A 16,741-nucleotide genomic window follows, 5' to 3' on the forward strand; every position below is an offset into this window, starting at 1 on the left:
TTTTCTCAGATTGATTCAGTGATTTCATGTGTTTGCCAGTTGCATTAGAGTTACGATCTGTTTACGCATTTGATGTATACTAATCAATAATTATAATCGCCTAAACTGTTGTTGCATGTTTATTTTGTTATTCAATACAGTCTTTTGAGGTGCTTGTTCTCGTTGCTTATATGGTGTTCATTTTTCAGGAAAATTTGCAAAAGTGGCTTACTGATGAAAAAGCCCGGGACCAGCTCGTCATTCGTTCTGGCCCTGATACTGAAGTTTTCTGGAATGATGCTAGGCAGAAGAATCCTGAACCTGTTCATAAACGTCCTGTAAGTTACTTACATCTTCCTGTATATATCTGTTGTTTGTTACTTAGGACTGATTAGAGTAATAATGTTATATGAGATGTTACCATCATCTGAAATATTCGATGTTGTCCTCCTACGCAGTATTGGACAGAGAGTTATGTGCAGTGGTCTCCTCTAGGTACATACCTTGTTACACTTCACAAGCAGGGAGCAGCTGTTTGGGGTGGTGCTGATACATTCACGCGTCTCATGCGTTATCAGCATTCTATGGTTTGACTTTATTTTAATTGCTATCTTAGTACTTCCCGTTTTTCTCTGTTGGTCTGAATATTGACATCTTTTGGTGTTTCCGTTTTAGGTAAAACTAGTGGATTTCTCTCCAGGTGAGAAATATCTGGTAACATACCATAGCCAAGAACCAAGCAACCCGCGGGATGCAAGTGTGAGTGCATCGTTGCTTCTGTTCTTCCCAACTATTATTTTGTATATGACTTCTATGCAAAGGATTCTGATTTCTGTCAAATTTTCAGAAAGTAGAGATTAGGGTCTTTGATGTGAGAACCGGGAGGATGATGAGAGATTTCAAGGGTAGTGCTGATGAGTTTTCAATTGGAGGACCTGGTGGTGTCGCTGGTGCCTCCTGGCCTGTTTTCAGGTAATTTCTTTAGCTGCACGTCAGTTTCGTTAAAATAAACAGTCGAAATGTATCCTCTATTCCACTATATTGCACGTTTGTTGATATCTTGTAAACTTTTTCTGCAGATGGGCTGGTGGAAAAGATGATAAATACTTTGCCAAGCTTAGCAAAAACACTATCTCTGTCTATGAGACGGAGACATTCAGCCTAATAGACAAGAAATCCATGAAGGTTGATAATGTTGTAGATATTTGCTGGTCTCCTACTGATTCCATCCTTTCATTGTTTGTTCCTGAACAAGGTGGTGGAAACCAACCTGCCAAGGTATGTTTGTATATTTCTTAAGTAAATGAAAATCCCTGAATCATCAATCCGTTTCCGTTACTCTGCCAGTTGTGTTGTATTTAAACGTTGATATCCCTTTCTGCAGGTTGCTCTAGTCTCAATTCCGAGCAAAGTGGAGCTGAGGCAGAAGAATCTCTTCAGTGTGAGTGACTGCAAGATGTACTGGCAGAGTAGTGGAGAGTATCTTGCTGTCAAGGTTGATCGATACACAAAAACTAAGAAGAGCACATACTCTGGATTTGAGCTTTTCCGTATCAAAGAAAGGGATATTCCCATTGAGGTTCTTGAGCTGGACAACAAGAACGACAAGATCATTGCCTTCGCTTGGGAGCCCAAGGGTCACAGGTTTGCAGTGATTCATGGTGACCAACCAAGACCAGATGTCAGTTTCTATTCAATGAAGACTGCACAAAACACTGGAAGGGTTTCGAAGCTCGGGACTTTGAAGGCCAAACAAGCCAATGCCCTCTTCTGGTCGCCCACAGGCAAGTACATAATTCTTGCTGGGTTAAAGGGTTTCAACGGCCAGCTTGAATTTTTCAACGTGGATGAGCTCGAGACAATGGCCACAGCTGAACACTTCATGGCCACGGATATCGAATGGGACCCGACTGGAAGGTATTACTGTCTTAAAACTAAATCAGTCTATTGGTTGTTTCTCTTTGTTCCAATTGCTGATGTTGTTTGTTCTTTTTTGTTTTCAAAGGTACGTTGCAACCGCAGTGACATCAGTCCACGAGATGGAGAATGGGTTCACCATATGGTCTTTCAATGGGAATTTGCTTTACCGGATTCTGAAGGATCATTTCTTCCAGGTATGTAACAAAAAACTTGGTCTCAAAATAGCATCGTCCATTTTCCCATTTCTAACTTTTTTTTGTGTGTATGGTTGTTTACACAGTTGGCTTGGCGTCCAAGACCACCATCATTCTTGACTGCGGAGAAGGAAGAAGAGATAGCAAAGAACCTGAAGAAGTACAGCAAGAAGTACGAGGCAGAGGATCAGGACGTGTCTTTGCTGTTGAGTGAACAAGACAGAGAGAAGAGGAAGGCATTGAATGAAGAATGGGAGAAATGGGTAATGCAGTGGAAGTCTCTGCATGAAGAGGAGAAACTCGCGAGGCAAAGTCTTCGGGACGGTGAAGTTAGTGATGTGGAAGAAGATGAGTATGAAGCCAAAGAAGTAGAGTTTGAGGATGTTATTGATGTAACTGAGGAAATCGTTCAAGAGTCGATGTAAGTTTCTCGGTCTCTTTTGTAGCCTTCTTTTATTGCTCTTCGGATCTCTTGTATTTTTTTATTTTTTTTTTAATCTGGGCTCTCTGAAAATCTATTAGACTTTTTGGTTCCTTGGATAGTGTTGTTGTTATCATGAGATTAAGTTTTCTTAATTACACTTGTTTTTTTCTTTTCAATTTTATTGATTAAGCATTTTAAAACGGGGGCGAGTTCCCCTTCTTCTCTGCTTTCTACTATCTACTTTATTTGGTCACGGGCATAGTTTATGTCTTTATAAAAACCGCCACTCCAAGTTCAAATACGTGCATATTACTTTGTTAGAAACTTAGAAAGACAAATAAAAAAACTGAAGTGGTTAATCGGCATGAAATTCGTTTATAGCTATTAACAAAACGACTTTTTTTTTGTTTAAGGGCATTAAACTAAGTATATTCTATAGTGGCTAAAATAAAATCTTAAAAGCTACGGTTTTATTTGAGGAAAAATGTTATTAAAAGCCTTCATTTACGAAAAGTGTTAGATAAAGGCATAAAGCATCAACTTTACTTGTGGTGAATACAAATCTTAATTGCTTTTCTATTAAACAGGTAAGAACCCGCACTGTGCGGAATCAATCGATTTAAAAAAAATTATTATAAGTAAAATTATTATCTTAGAACTAATATCATGTAACTTAAGATTTTTATTTATTTATTCAAAGCTGCGTTTTTTCGTGTAAAAAATATGTTTCACCCGTGAAATCTTTTAATGTGTAAAAGGTTTTCTGGTAGAGAAAATATTGATAAAATGTTACTATTTATTACAACATGTCTTTTGTGTAGTTTAAAAATCAAATTTATATCTTCTTATGTTTTATTTTGTAATCATAACAATTTTACGAATCGAATCGTTGGTCTTCATGATGAAGCGGGACACTGGATAACAGAGGATACTAAGGTACAACGCATCGCTGCCTCCTATTTCCAGGAGTTATTTACATCCATAGAGCCCACAGACTTTGAGGAATCTTTGGATGAGGTTTGCACAACTATCACGACTGATATTAATGACACACTAACTCGCCCGGTATCAAAACATGAAATCAAGGAAGCTTTATTCATGATGCACCTTGATAAAGCTCCAGGACCGGATGGTATGACGGCTCTGTTTTATCAGCGTGCATGGGATACAGTAAAAAATGATTTAAAGTTACTGGTTGACTCCTTTTTCCAGGATGGCCTCTTTAATAAACGGTTGAATACAACAAAAATTTGTCTTATTCCCAAAGTGGATAAACCGACCAGGATGTCGGAATGGAGGCCGATTAGTTTATGCAATGTTGGGTACAAGATTATCTCAAAAATCGTATGCCAGCGGCTGCGTACTTTTTTGTCGGCACTTATCTCTGAGACACAATCGGCCTTTGTAGAAGGTCGCCTGATTACGGATAATATTCTGATAGCACAAGAGATGTTTCATGGTCTTTGCACTAACCCCACTTGTAAGGGCAAGTTTATGGCTATTAAAACGGACATGAGCAAGGCTTATGACAGGGTAGAATGGTCCTTTCTTGAACACTTATTACGAAAATTCGGTTTTAGTGAAAAATGGATTTCTTTGGTAATGTGGTGCGTGACATCTGTTCAGTACAAGTATTAATAAATGGCCAACCACATGGTTCCATTTTCCCTTCTATAGGGCTCCGACAGGAGGATCCCTTATCGTCATATCTTTTTATTCTTTGCACCGAGGTCCTTATTGCAAACCTCCGTAAGGCGGAACGGTCCAAGTTAATCACGAGTATCAAGGTTTCGACTGCTTGTCCAGCGGTATCTCATCTCTTGTTCGCAGATGATAGTCTGTTTTTCTGTCGGGCCACAAAGGAGCAGTGTGAGGTTGTTCTAGGGGTTTTAAAACAGTATGAACGGGTTTCTGGCCAACGAATTAACTTTCAGAAATCGTCAGTTCAATTTGGACACACAGTGGATGCGAGTTTACGTGAAGAACTTAAGGGCGTGCTGGATATTACTACTTTGGGTGGTATGAGTTCTTATCTAGGCATTCCTGAAAGCCTTGGAGGGTCAAAAACAAAAATCTTCTCCTTTTTTCAGGATAGACTGCAATCACGGGCGGGGAGATGGCCTGCTAGATTGTTGTCTAGGGGAGGGAAAGAGGTCATGATTAAATCGGTTACAAGGAAACTCACCAGTGCAATCTCTAATTTCTGGTGGAGTTCTTCTGGAGATTCAAGAGCGCTACATTGGATAGCCTGGGATAGGCTATGTGATAATAAGCTGGAAGGTGGTATGGGCTTTCGATGACTGGATGACTTTAACACAGCGTTGTTAGCCAAACAACTCTGGCGGCTGATCACAGTCCCGGACTCTTTATTTACAAAGGTTTTTAAAGGTCGCTATTACAGGCACTCTGATCCTTTGGATCCTATTAAATCTTATTCACCATCTTACGGGTGGTGGAGTATAGTATCTGCTCGCTCTCTGGTACACAAAGGACTCATTAAACGGGTAGGATCCGACGATTCCATCTTAGTATGGGCTGACCCCTGGATTCCTGTCCAATCTCAGAGTTGAAACTTTCATCAACAGGAGTTTATGCTCTTGGAACTTGCCTTTGCTTTCGGCCTATTTTGAGCCGGAAGATGTTGGCACTATTTCTGCTTTACCTCTTGGCAATCTTAATACACCAGATAGATTGGGTTGGCATTTGACAAAATCTGGCGTGTATACCGTTAAATCGGGGTATAACACCTTGCGTCAAAAACCAGAGACTAGCTTGACAGTCTCTAGGCCTAATATTGTTCCGCTTCAGGCTTTTGTTTGGCAGCTTCGCTGCGCACCAAAAATTTGGCATTTTTTGTGGCAAGCTCTGTCGGGATGTGTGGCAACGACTGCTAATCTGCGGCGTCGTGGTATGGGTAATGATATGGAATGTGCACGTTGTGGAGTCACGGAAGAGACAATCAATCACGCTCTCTTCCTTTGCCCCCTGGCATGGCAGGTGTGGGCTATATCCCCCTTTCCGACATCGTGGGTGGTTTTCCTTTAGAATATATCTATGCAAACATGGATACATTATTTTGGAGATCTCAGCAAATCCCTTCGGTGGAAATTTTCCGTGGATTATTTGGTACATTTGGAAAGCTAGAAATTATAAAGTTTTTAGTAATTTTGACTCCAATCCTTTAGCCGTTTAAAAAATAGCGGAGGAGGAGGCCATGCTTTGGTTTTTGGCTCAAGAGGACTGATAACATAATTATTTTACCCGTTTTAGCTATAGTTTTAGTATGCATTTAGGAAGAGTTTGATATGATTTCAAGGCTTTATGTCCATTATCAAGTATTTTAGGTTTCAAGAAGGTTTTACAGGTTTTATAGCAAAAAGGACCAAAAGACAAGGAAAATACGTTTTAGGAAAGTTTCAGAGCTTTATAGTACGGGAAAAGTTTGAAGAACTTCCAGAACTCACATTTCGACGTACTTGGTGTCTATGGAAGGCTGAGAGAGTCATCTTTCTCCTCGAAGTGTAATCAAGTCAATCCATCCAACCATCCGGAAGTTATTCCCGATTTACCGAGACGTATCTTAAACCGACCTAAGAAGAACCATCAAGCCAATGGGCTTTTATTGAAGGCCTGACCAGCTACCACCACGGCGGCCCAGTCCAAGTCTTCACCACCGTTCTAGAAGCTTCCTACGCCGCCCCTTGCCATGCACTTAACAAGAGAAGACGTTTCTACCCTTACAAAACCCTAAACCTAGACAGAACCATATAAATACTCTTTTAAGCCCTAGGGTTTTGAGTGTGCAATCATTGGAGCAGCCAAGAGACACGACCAGAGGAGCAGCCGACGTCCAGACCTCTCCCTCGTCCCTCTCTTTGAAGCTTTGAGATCCACCAACTCTTTCTATTCTATTTGCTTTGTACTTTGTTTCTAAGGGAGAAGATCCTACAACTTTGTTTGACAATCATTGAAGTAATATCTAAAACCCTTTTCTCTATTTATTCTTTTATGTTTATGAATTGTTTAAACCTTGCTTTGATGATTCCCTTAAACATGCTAGAGTAGTTTTCTAGTTGGGTTTAAAGGGATAAATCAAAGGGGGGAGATGATCTTAGTTTAGGTGGCAATTTTTAGGGTTTGTTAGATTTAAATCTGTTTATTCTATGCTTTAATTCTAAGTCTTTACTTAATGCTTTAAGTTAGCCTCATGAACTAACTATGATCTAAAGTGTGTGTGCTTTGCCAAAAGCTTGCATGTGTGCTTGACCTAGCTTAGATGTGTGGGGAGACATAGGAAGCACATACCCCTTACCTATGGAATTCCACGGATTATAATCGAACCTGTTTTAAATGCTTTGATCTATGCGTCGTTGCCTGCGACAGTTGAGTAACGAATTGTAGTGATCTTAGACGGTTAGCTTGAGAACTTTAAGTTAACGGTTCATTAGTGTTTCGTAGTCCGAGTTTTAGATAAACAAACTAACCCTAAACTTTCCTAGATCGATAGATCATTGAACCCCTGCGATTCCCCTTGATGCCCAACGCTTGTTTTATTATTTTTACTTGCTATTATTTACATTCATTTGCTTGTTACAACCGTGACAACCAAAACCCCCTATTTTTATTAAGTCCGAGCCTTACATCTCTTCCGACGGATTCTCTAAATATCAACTCTTTCTCTATGGTATCGATCCTTAAATACTACTATCGATTAGCTGTGCACTTTCAGCAGTTGTGTGGTCTTTTTAAGGTAAAAGATTTGAAGTGAAAAACCACACACATCAAAGCTTTTTGGCGCCGTTGCCGGGGAGAAATTGTTGTTTACAAGATTCTAGGAACTAGAGTAACGTCTAGGACACCTTGCTTTTAATTTTTCTTTTTGTTTTTCATTGTTTCAGGAGACCTTGAGGATGAACCTCGACGCTCTCCCAGGGGATTTTGAGAATCTCACAATAGCCGAGCTCATGTCACATTACCGAGCCACGGACGGAGACTCATCCGGTCCGCAAGCCCACTCGCTGCAAGGTACAAGCATTGGTCGCTCTCGACCAAGCATTGTACCATCACTTAGGCAACCTTGTCGCAGTGCTTTCACTCGACCATCTGGAGGCCGAGCACCACTTGGACCAGCTTACTTCTGAGCTGACCACTCTTACACGCCGTACCACACGGACGTGCCATGCTTTGCAACAGACCAACACCTTGATCCGCAAGAAGTCATGAATGTCGATGTCAATGAAAACTTTTTCTATGACAATCGAAAACCTATCACTGCAAGGAGCTCTTACAATGAAGACAAGCTCATGAAGATGATGGATGAACTTATATCAAGTCAAGAGGAGGCTGATAGAGTTCTAAATGCTAAGTTGGACAAGATGAGCATTGAATCTGGAGCCAAACTCGAGACTATCACCAAGGACGTTACACGCTTGGAGGAACAAATCAATGCTGTCAACAATCAAGTCTTAAACAACACGGAGTATATTGATGATGACCGAACGAATATTATCAATATGGGTTACACCATTGACACCATCGAGAGCCGTTTAGAGTGGAAGGTTGAAGCCTTACAAACCTTATTCAACAACCCGGACGAACGCAACAACTGGAGCTATGATTAAGTCTATCACCCTGATGATGCTGAAGAGGAACATGGAGCCTCATGTGATGATCCAACCGATCCTAACAAGTCCAAGGAGTGGACTAGAGAAAAAGATTACCCAACCGATGAAGAAGAAGCTTATTTCAAGGAGAATCAATATGAAGATTTGCCAATAGAGAATGATGAGTCCTATGATCTATCATCTGCTAAAGAAGATGGAGAAGAAGAGCTCAAAGACTTCTACTGTTGCATGACATATCAAATCCCTAGTGAAGAAGCCATTGAAAACAACAATTTTCGACAATTTCAACACCATGAAGAAGCTATCTACCGAGGTAACCCTAGAGCCCGACCATCTCCATCACCATATGATATTTATGAAGATTGGGAACCTGTCCCAAGTCACCGGCCAAGTCGTTTTCAAAGACCTTACCCAAGGAGAGCCACAACCAATTTAAACCGCTCACACCAATACTGAGATCCTTTCCGACTTCCACACCAAGTCTACCAAGACAACTATCATGAGTCTATAAAACAAAAAGCTGAAGAAGAGATGATGTTGAACTTTATAAGTCGGATGACAAACTCTCTAGATGAGACTGTGAAGACGATATATGGAAATCTCGACAAAATCCAATATGATCTATCGGGAAGAATGGATGAATTTGTTGTTGAAGTTAAAAAAGTAGAGGAGGAAAATTCTAAAACTGCTGAAGCCTTGGAGAGGAAGCTCCTTTTTCTTGAAGAAGAAAAAGTTCAACAATCAAAAGAAGATAAGAGAAAACGCTAAGGAGATTAGCAATTGCAACATGAAAATTAATACCTTGGAGAGCCGTTGCTGCAATAACACCGAAGCTATTCTTAACAAGACCTTCGACCTGTGCAACCATATGGAGAAGTATGAAGAAAGAGCTAAGAAAACCGAAATCAAAGTGGAAGAGATTGGTAAACAATTTGATACCTTGGGAGACACTCTAACCGAAGAGTTCACTAGTCTTCTTGTTCCACTACTTGAGTCTAATATTGGAGCTAAGCAAGCTGCCATGGAAAAGAGAATCAAGTCTCTTGAGGAGAATCTAGAGAGCTCAATCTCGTGTGTTGCTGGACACACCAAGGAAGAAAATCGAATCAATGGAGAAGAAGAAGGGAAAAAAAAAAGAAATTCTTGATGAAAAAGGAAAACTTTCATGTTTCCTTTTAGGAAAAGGAATTCTTGGCCCTATAAAAACAAGGGAGAACCCTACTCCTCCTCCACAATATCTCGACGTGAAAGAAGTTCCCCTAGAAGCTGCAGAACCTAAAAAATATTTTTTGAGAGATAAGCTACAAGTTTCGATGGAGACCAAGAGTTCTACACCCGATTTTCAAGAGATCTCTCAAGGAGAAGAAGTTTCGATCCTTATCAAGGATTGTTTTGCTGTAACAACTCTTGAAGCCTCACCACCACGAAACCTTGAAGGTCTAGGAGAAGAAGAAATCACTGAAGAAGAAGAGGAGTATGAAACCGACTATGAGGATGAGTCCATTGGAGATGATGGATCCGATTTTTCTAACCCTCAACAAGGAGAACCAGAAGCTGAGCCGATTGTAGAAGAAGGAAAGGAGCACCAAACCGCCGATTTTGGAGAGATACAAACAGTCTCTAGATGGGATGAGCCCCCAAGAGACAAGTTTAAGACTTTGATGAAAGCTATCCCGCCCCACATCTCATTCGAAGAAGCATGGAGCAAGTTCCCATTGAAGCGTTTCTTCATGGAGAGCTATATTACTGAAGAACATGTGGAGGATCACTTTAGAGAGGCAAGACTATCTCTCTATCCAAACGCACCAGCCGAAACACAAAAACTATGGCGTAGAAGACGCATTAGCGAGGAAGACTTAGAGAAGTTCAACAAAGCTGTCAAAGCTTTACCCCTTGGTACGTCTTTCATGAATGCTTGGTGCCAACATGATATCTCTCGTTTATTTTTGGAAAGCAGAGAATCGGTAGAAGAGATTAGAGATCTGTTCCTAAAAGCTTTGGAACCTGAAGATTTGCGAACACTACACAAAGTGGAGAGCCCTGGCCGATTCCTCATCACTTGTTCCATCAATGGTGTTAAATTCGAAGATGCATAATGTGATTCTGGTTCATGTATCAACATCATGTCAACCGATGCTGCAAGGAAGATTGGCTTGAGACACTTACAACCCTTGGACATACGCATAGGACTTGCCAACTCCTCATTCACAATACCCGAAGGAATGGTCCGAGACATTCATGTGAGAGTTGGAATCTGCAATGTTCCAACCGATTTTCAAATCATCAATGCTGAGAAAGGGAGGTTTACACCACTTATCCTTGGAGGAACATTCCTAGCCACAGCCGGAGCCGTCATGGATTGGCCTAACCGAAGAATGACTCTTACCAACATCAATGGAGACATTTTCTATGATGCTAAACCATTCAACCCACCTACTCGATGGTGTAGAGAAGAAGACTATGCAAGAGAGCCACCCGATAACTTTGATGGAGAAAGATCCAAGAGATCTTGTCTTAGGATAACCCACTCTCCTCATCCTGCTTGATAAAGCAAGCCAAAGTCGAGCCAACGACGTTAAACAAGTGCGCTTCTTGGGAGGCAACCCAAGCTAGTAAGTATTTATTTTTAGGATTTATTTTCTTTTACTACTGGTATTTTTGCATTTTATAAAAAAAAAAAAACACAAAANAAAATAGAAAACAGAAAAGCCAAAAAAAAAGAAGGAAGAAGAAGTACCCATGGATTAGCAATGCACAACTATGTCTAGTGGCAAGCACCACTTACTGACCGGCCATGTTCAATGTGACCGAAGCAAGCCGAAGGCAACAGATCAATCACAATCCTCATGTGATCGATGCCAAGAGTCCCCACTAGCCATACCAGCCATAGCTGATGCCATGTCCTGCACCGGGCACCGCGTATCATGCCCCATGTACCGCGTACCGCACCACCGTACCAGCTGCTATGTCCGCGTCCATTCATCCGTGTACCGCGAGACTAATCCGAACCACCACCATCCTTACCACCAACCATCACCATTCTTTTATTTAGGTATGCATTTGTTATTTTTATTTCCTCATTTTTATTGATGGTTTTAGGTTTTTGTTTCAAGGAGGATGCATTTAGAGATATATCAAACAGAATTCGATTGAACTTAGCCTAGTTCAATCTCGATGTCAAGCAACCAAAGGAAGTTACAAATGGTTAGTCACCACATTTTCATTCCACAGCCGACCTCTTGACAATTTTTTTGGGCTACCATAAAATGTTTTAAAGTCGACACAACATCATTCCATCAAGGTGACATTGTTCTTAAACCCTACACTTCTCCTTATGATTTTTAATCCTCATCTCTTTCTTTTTTCCCACCGAGGACGGTGTGATTTAAGTTTGGGGGGAAGGATGTTCCATCCTATACTAATGCTACTTTATATTTTGTTGGCTTGAAACCTTTTTCCACTTTTTACATCAATAATTTTGACATTTTATCGAGTCACATTTTTTTTTATTGAGTCAAAACTAGTAGGGGATTATGATCTTATTCTAACGGTTTATTTGATTTGGATTAACACTCTTATGATTCTTGATTATGCTTGACAACAGAACCAAAGTTTGGAAAGACTGTGAGCCGACTCAACAATCCCCCAAGTCCCTATTCGATGGATATTCAGATGATCTAACGTTGTCTCTAACTTTTATAGGACCTAAACCGGACTTAATTATCAAGCCCTGGGAATTGGTATACATTGGACTAGATCTCTACATTCAAGCCACACAAGACATTGCACTTCTTCAAGAGTATGTTCCCCTCTCTCTTCCCTTCAATACTATTAAAAAAAAAAAAAAAAAAAAAGAGAATAAAAGATGAGATGATTTTGATCAGTTTAGAGAGGTAGGTAAATTACCTGTGACCTCATTATTCTACTCTTGAGTCAAATGATCACACAAAGCTTGGAAGCGAGGGGTAGGTAAATTAGCGATGACCCCAGTATTCGCCTACACCTTTGATTAAACAAAAAAAAAGAAGAAGTGAGAAAAGGGAGAGGAAAGGAATCATATGAAGAAAGTCTTGGCTTGAAGAGAGTCTGCAAGCCATTGATCGATTTTCCCATGGTAAGATTTCACTTTTTATTATTGCTTAATTTATGTAAAGAGATGACAATGGAGATTCTGGAAACTCTAAAGAATTGTGGGATCAAGGAGAGTTGATGACTCTCATGGTGGATTACAAATGGAAGTTCCTAATGTCAAGGCGATGAAGAGTGCAAAGACAATATCCCCAAAGATAAGTGAATTCCCAGTATTTTCAAAACCTCTTTTCCATGATTTAGTTTGATTATTTGCTTGAGGACAAGCAAAGACTAAGTCTGGAGGAGTTGATAACATCATTATTTTACCCATTTTAGCTATAGTTTTAGTATGCATTTAGGAAGAGTTTGATATGATTTCAAGGCTTTAATGTCCATTATCAAGTATTTTAGGTTTCAAGAAGGTTTTACAGGTTTTATAGCAAAAAGGACCAAAAGACAAGGAAAATACGTTTTAGGAAAGTTTCAGAGCTTTACAGTACGGGCAACGTTTGAAGAACTTTCAGAACTTACATTTCGACGTACTTGGTGTCTATGGAAAGCTGAGAGAATCATCTTTCTCCTCAAAGTGGAATCAAGTCAATCCATCCAACCATCCGGAAGTTATCCCCGATTTACCGAGACGTACCTTAAACCGACCTAAGAAGAACCATCAAGCCAATGGGCTTATTGAAGGCCTAACCAGCTACCACCATGGCGGCCCAGTCCAAGTCTTCATCACCGTTCTAGAAGCTTCCTACGCCTCCCCTTGCCATGCACTTAACAAGAGAAGATGTTTCTACCCTTACAAAACCCTAAACCTAGACAGAACCCTATAAATACTCTTCTAAGCCCTAGGGTTTTGAGTGTGCAATCATTGGAGCAGCCAAGAGACACGACCAGAGGAGCAGCCGACGTCCAGACCTCTCCCTCGTCCCTCTCTTTGAAGCTTTGAGATCCACCAACTCTTTCTATTCTATTTGCTTTGTACTTTGTTTCTAAGGGAGAAGATCCTACAACTTTGTTTGACAATCATTGAAGTAATATCTAAAACCCTTTTCTCTATTTATTCTTTTATGTTTATGAATTGTTTAAACCTTGCTTTGATGATTCCCTTAAACATGCTAGAGTAGTTTTCTAGTTGGGTTTAAAGGGATAAATCAAAGGGGGGAGATGATCTTAGTTTAGGTGGCAATTTTTAGGGTTTGTTAGATTTAAATCTGTTTATTCTATGCTTTAATTCTAAGTCTTTACTTAATGCTTTAAGTTAGCCTCATGAACTAACTATGATCTAAAGTGTGTGTGCTTTGCCAAAAGTTTGCATGTGTGCTTGACCTAGCTTAGATGTGTGGGGAGACATAGGAAGCACACACCCCTTACCTATGGAATTCCACGGATTATAATCGAACCTGTTTTAAATGCTTTGATCTATGCGTCGTTGCCTGCGACAGTTGAGTAATGAATTGTAGTGATCTTAGACGGTTAGCTTGAGAACTTTAAGTTAACGGTTCATTAGTGTTTCGTAGTCCGAGTTTTAGACAAACAAACTAACCCTAAACTTTCCTAGATAGATAGATCATTGAACCCCTGCGATTCCCCTTGATGCCTAACGCTTGTTTTATTATTTTTACTTGCTTTTATTTACATTCATTTTCTTGCTACAACCGTGACAACCAAAACCCCCTATTTTTATTGAGTCCTAGCCTTACATCTCTTCCGACGGATTCTCTAAATATCAACTCTCTCTCTGTGGGATCGATCCTTAAATACTACTATCGATTAGCTGTGCACTTTTAGCAGTTGTGTGGTCTTTTTAAGGTAAAAGATTTGAAGTGAAAAACCACACACATCAAGGACCATCTAGAATCCTCCGCCCAGAGAGGCCCTCCACTGATCCTTGGTGCTACGGTTAATAACTTGGCCGCAAGCAGCAGAAACAACTACCGCTGCTTTGTGGATGGATCTTGGAAGGATATTGATCAGTTTTCTGGTAGAGGATGGCATTGCATTTCTTCTGAGGGGGAATCTCCCACTATGGGTGCATCAAATTCTCGCCGGAGCTTATCTCCCCTCCATGTCGAAGTGGAAGCCCTCATCTGGGCTATGCGATGTATGATTGGAGCGGACAATGAAAACGTAGTTTTTCTCACGAATTGTTCTGATTTGGTGAAGATGGTGTCTTCGCCAGCGGAGTGGCCTGCCTTCAAGACGTATCTGGATGTTATTGAAGAAGACAAGGAGGAGTTCTTATCCTTCTCCATAGCCCTAATCCCTAGATCACAGAATGGTAGTGTGGACAAACTGGCACGACGAGCTAGAAAGGAGTCGCACCAAATTACCTATGTTTACGGTTTTCCTTCTAATTGGCTCTTTTGAGCTGATCTTGTACTTTTTTGTTAAAAAAAAAACAATTTTGCATGTTTCTTATGTAACCATAACAACATATACTAAATTACTTGCTAGTTTAATTATTCAATTTTATTATATGTTAGTAACAATCTAAACTAAATTTTCTGAAGATAATCTAATTTATTGATTTAATATTTTTGATTCTATTTAAATCTTTTGAGTTAGTCGATTTTTTAATATTTTCTATAAATGACGGATTGTTACCAAAAATGCCATTATGAAAAAATACATTTCACCTGTGAAATATGTGAACGTGGTAAAGAAAATATTTGTAAAATGTTACAATTTATGGAAATATATATTTTTGTGTGTGTTAAAAATCAAATATATATTTATGGTTTGTCGAGTAACTATAACAATTTTGCATAATCTAATAATCACTTATTTTAAATATATTATGATTTTTTTTTGATACTAAGTTTATTTATAATGATAAGGATTATTGTCTCATTCATTTTTAATAGCACATAAATGAATAAACAATGAAAACGTATATTCCTATTCGGTTATCAATATTTTTTAATTAATAAATAATCACACTAAATGTTGAGATTAATTAGTTTACATACTTAGATATATATAAATAATCACACATCATGATATCCCCTAATTTGTTGTCATTTTTGTTTATTTATGAATATATATTTATTGGGAATTAAATTTCTTTTAGTGAGTTAGAGATATTCCAGGGGTAATATACTTCCTTTTATAATCTATTTTAATAACTATTGAAAGCTTGTTATATAAATTATTTGGGTAAAATAGTAAAATATAACATTTCGTTTTTATATGATTATGTTAATAAGTTATATGTTCTTTATTTTTATTAATTTTAAATTAATTGATATGTTCTTATAGCCTTTTTAGAATATTTTACTTATATTGATTTTAAGAAATCAATATTTCTATTAATTTTAAGAAATCAATATAATTTTGACTTTTATATTTGTAAGTAAATTTTAGTGAAATTTTGCTTTACTATTAATTTTGTGTGAAAATGATAAATTTGTGTGAAAAATGATGACATATCTAATTATTATTCAGTTAATTGTTTTTATAATAAATACAATGGCATAGAGCTGTAATTAATTAGAAAATTTAAGGATATTTTGCTAAAAAGTGTCATGGGCTCTCTGGCGGCGACACATCAGTTTTTTTTCAAATGTGTTTCTCTATTAATATATAGGGGATAATCAACTTTCAATAGCCAAATGAAGCACGTACATATTCAAAGTTTAAATATACCTTTTTATTCTTCAAATGTTTTTAAAAATATATATTTTGATTGACGTTAGCCTTCATGAAAATACATAGATTGACCGAAGCACTAGAGCTCGGACTAAATGACACTATCAATTCTAGGACTTGTAATAATACTATGTCTAAATTGGATGGTAGCGGTACTTTACGTGAATGGAAGAATTTAAAAGATCTATGTGCAGCTCGGGTTTCAACGGTTTGTCGGCACGTAAAACTATCAAAAACATTAAAGGAGATCTGAATGGTCCCCGATGATGTGGGATCAAAGGATATACACAAAACTTTTATGATGATAAATCAAATTTGAGAGTTAGATCAAGCCTCCTCTGAGTATGCTCCGCCAGACAATTACAATTATAAGAAAACTTGACGATTCGAGATGTTGTTGAGCAAGCTGAGAAATTTCAAATTTCACAAAATTATGTCAATGCTACTAATTTTTGTTAAATTGTAGAACGACGTTATTAAGGAAAGATTATTATTACTCAAAGTCAAGGGTTCTAATCTCAGCTTCTATTTTAAAACAAAATTATGTTTTTAAATATAAAAAGACATCGTTTCGCAGTTTAACGAAAATAGTTAGCGTTACTGACTTACGGACATGATTCATTTGACAAATTCAACGAAAGTTGATAATTAAATTTACTTGGCAATTTAATTCACCACAAGTAAAGTTGACGTTTTTTCAACATTTTTTTTACATTAAGGGTGCAAATGGTTGCAAGGTTGAAGAGATTGAATAGGTTGAAAAAAATTATTCAACCAATTTTCACCATTTGCATGGTAAAGGTTGAAGAGGTTGGAAAAAATTATTCAGTCCGTTCAACTTAAAAAGTTGAAAAAATAAACTAATCCTACAACAA

The 16,741-nt window shown here is 38.5% G+C and overlaps 2 protein-coding genes across 2 annotated transcripts in view; both read left to right on the top strand.

The window, feature by feature from the left end:
* The window catches only part of LOC104736751 (eukaryotic translation initiation factor 3 subunit B-like), a 6,453-nt gene extending 3,760 nt beyond the window's left edge, over positions 1-2,693 (top strand). The window contains exons 6-13 of the mRNA XM_010456805.2: positions 189-317; positions 438-566; positions 655-738; positions 827-951; positions 1,059-1,257; positions 1,364-1,896; positions 1,985-2,093; positions 2,180-2,693. Coding sequence (XP_010455107.1) covers positions 189-317; positions 438-566; positions 655-738; positions 827-951; positions 1,059-1,257; positions 1,364-1,896; positions 1,985-2,093; positions 2,180-2,518 — 1,647 coding nt within the window. The 3' untranslated portion in view covers positions 2,519-2,693. The remainder of the gene's footprint in view (positions 1-188; positions 318-437; positions 567-654; positions 739-826; positions 952-1,058; positions 1,258-1,363; positions 1,897-1,984; positions 2,094-2,179) is intronic.
* On the top strand, positions 4,104-7,658 carry LOC104738242. Its single transcript, XM_010458447.1, has 3 exons — positions 4,104-4,800; positions 5,204-5,514; positions 7,416-7,658. Exons 1-3 carry the CDS (start codon positions 4,104-4,106, stop codon positions 7,656-7,658), a joined length of 1,251 nt encoding a protein of 416 aa, XP_010456749.1.

Source organism: Camelina sativa, chromosome 13 (genome assembly GCF_000633955.1).
Source record: "Camelina sativa cultivar DH55 chromosome 13, Cs, whole genome shotgun sequence".
NCBI lineage: Eukaryota > Viridiplantae > Streptophyta > Magnoliopsida > Brassicales > Brassicaceae > Camelina > Camelina sativa.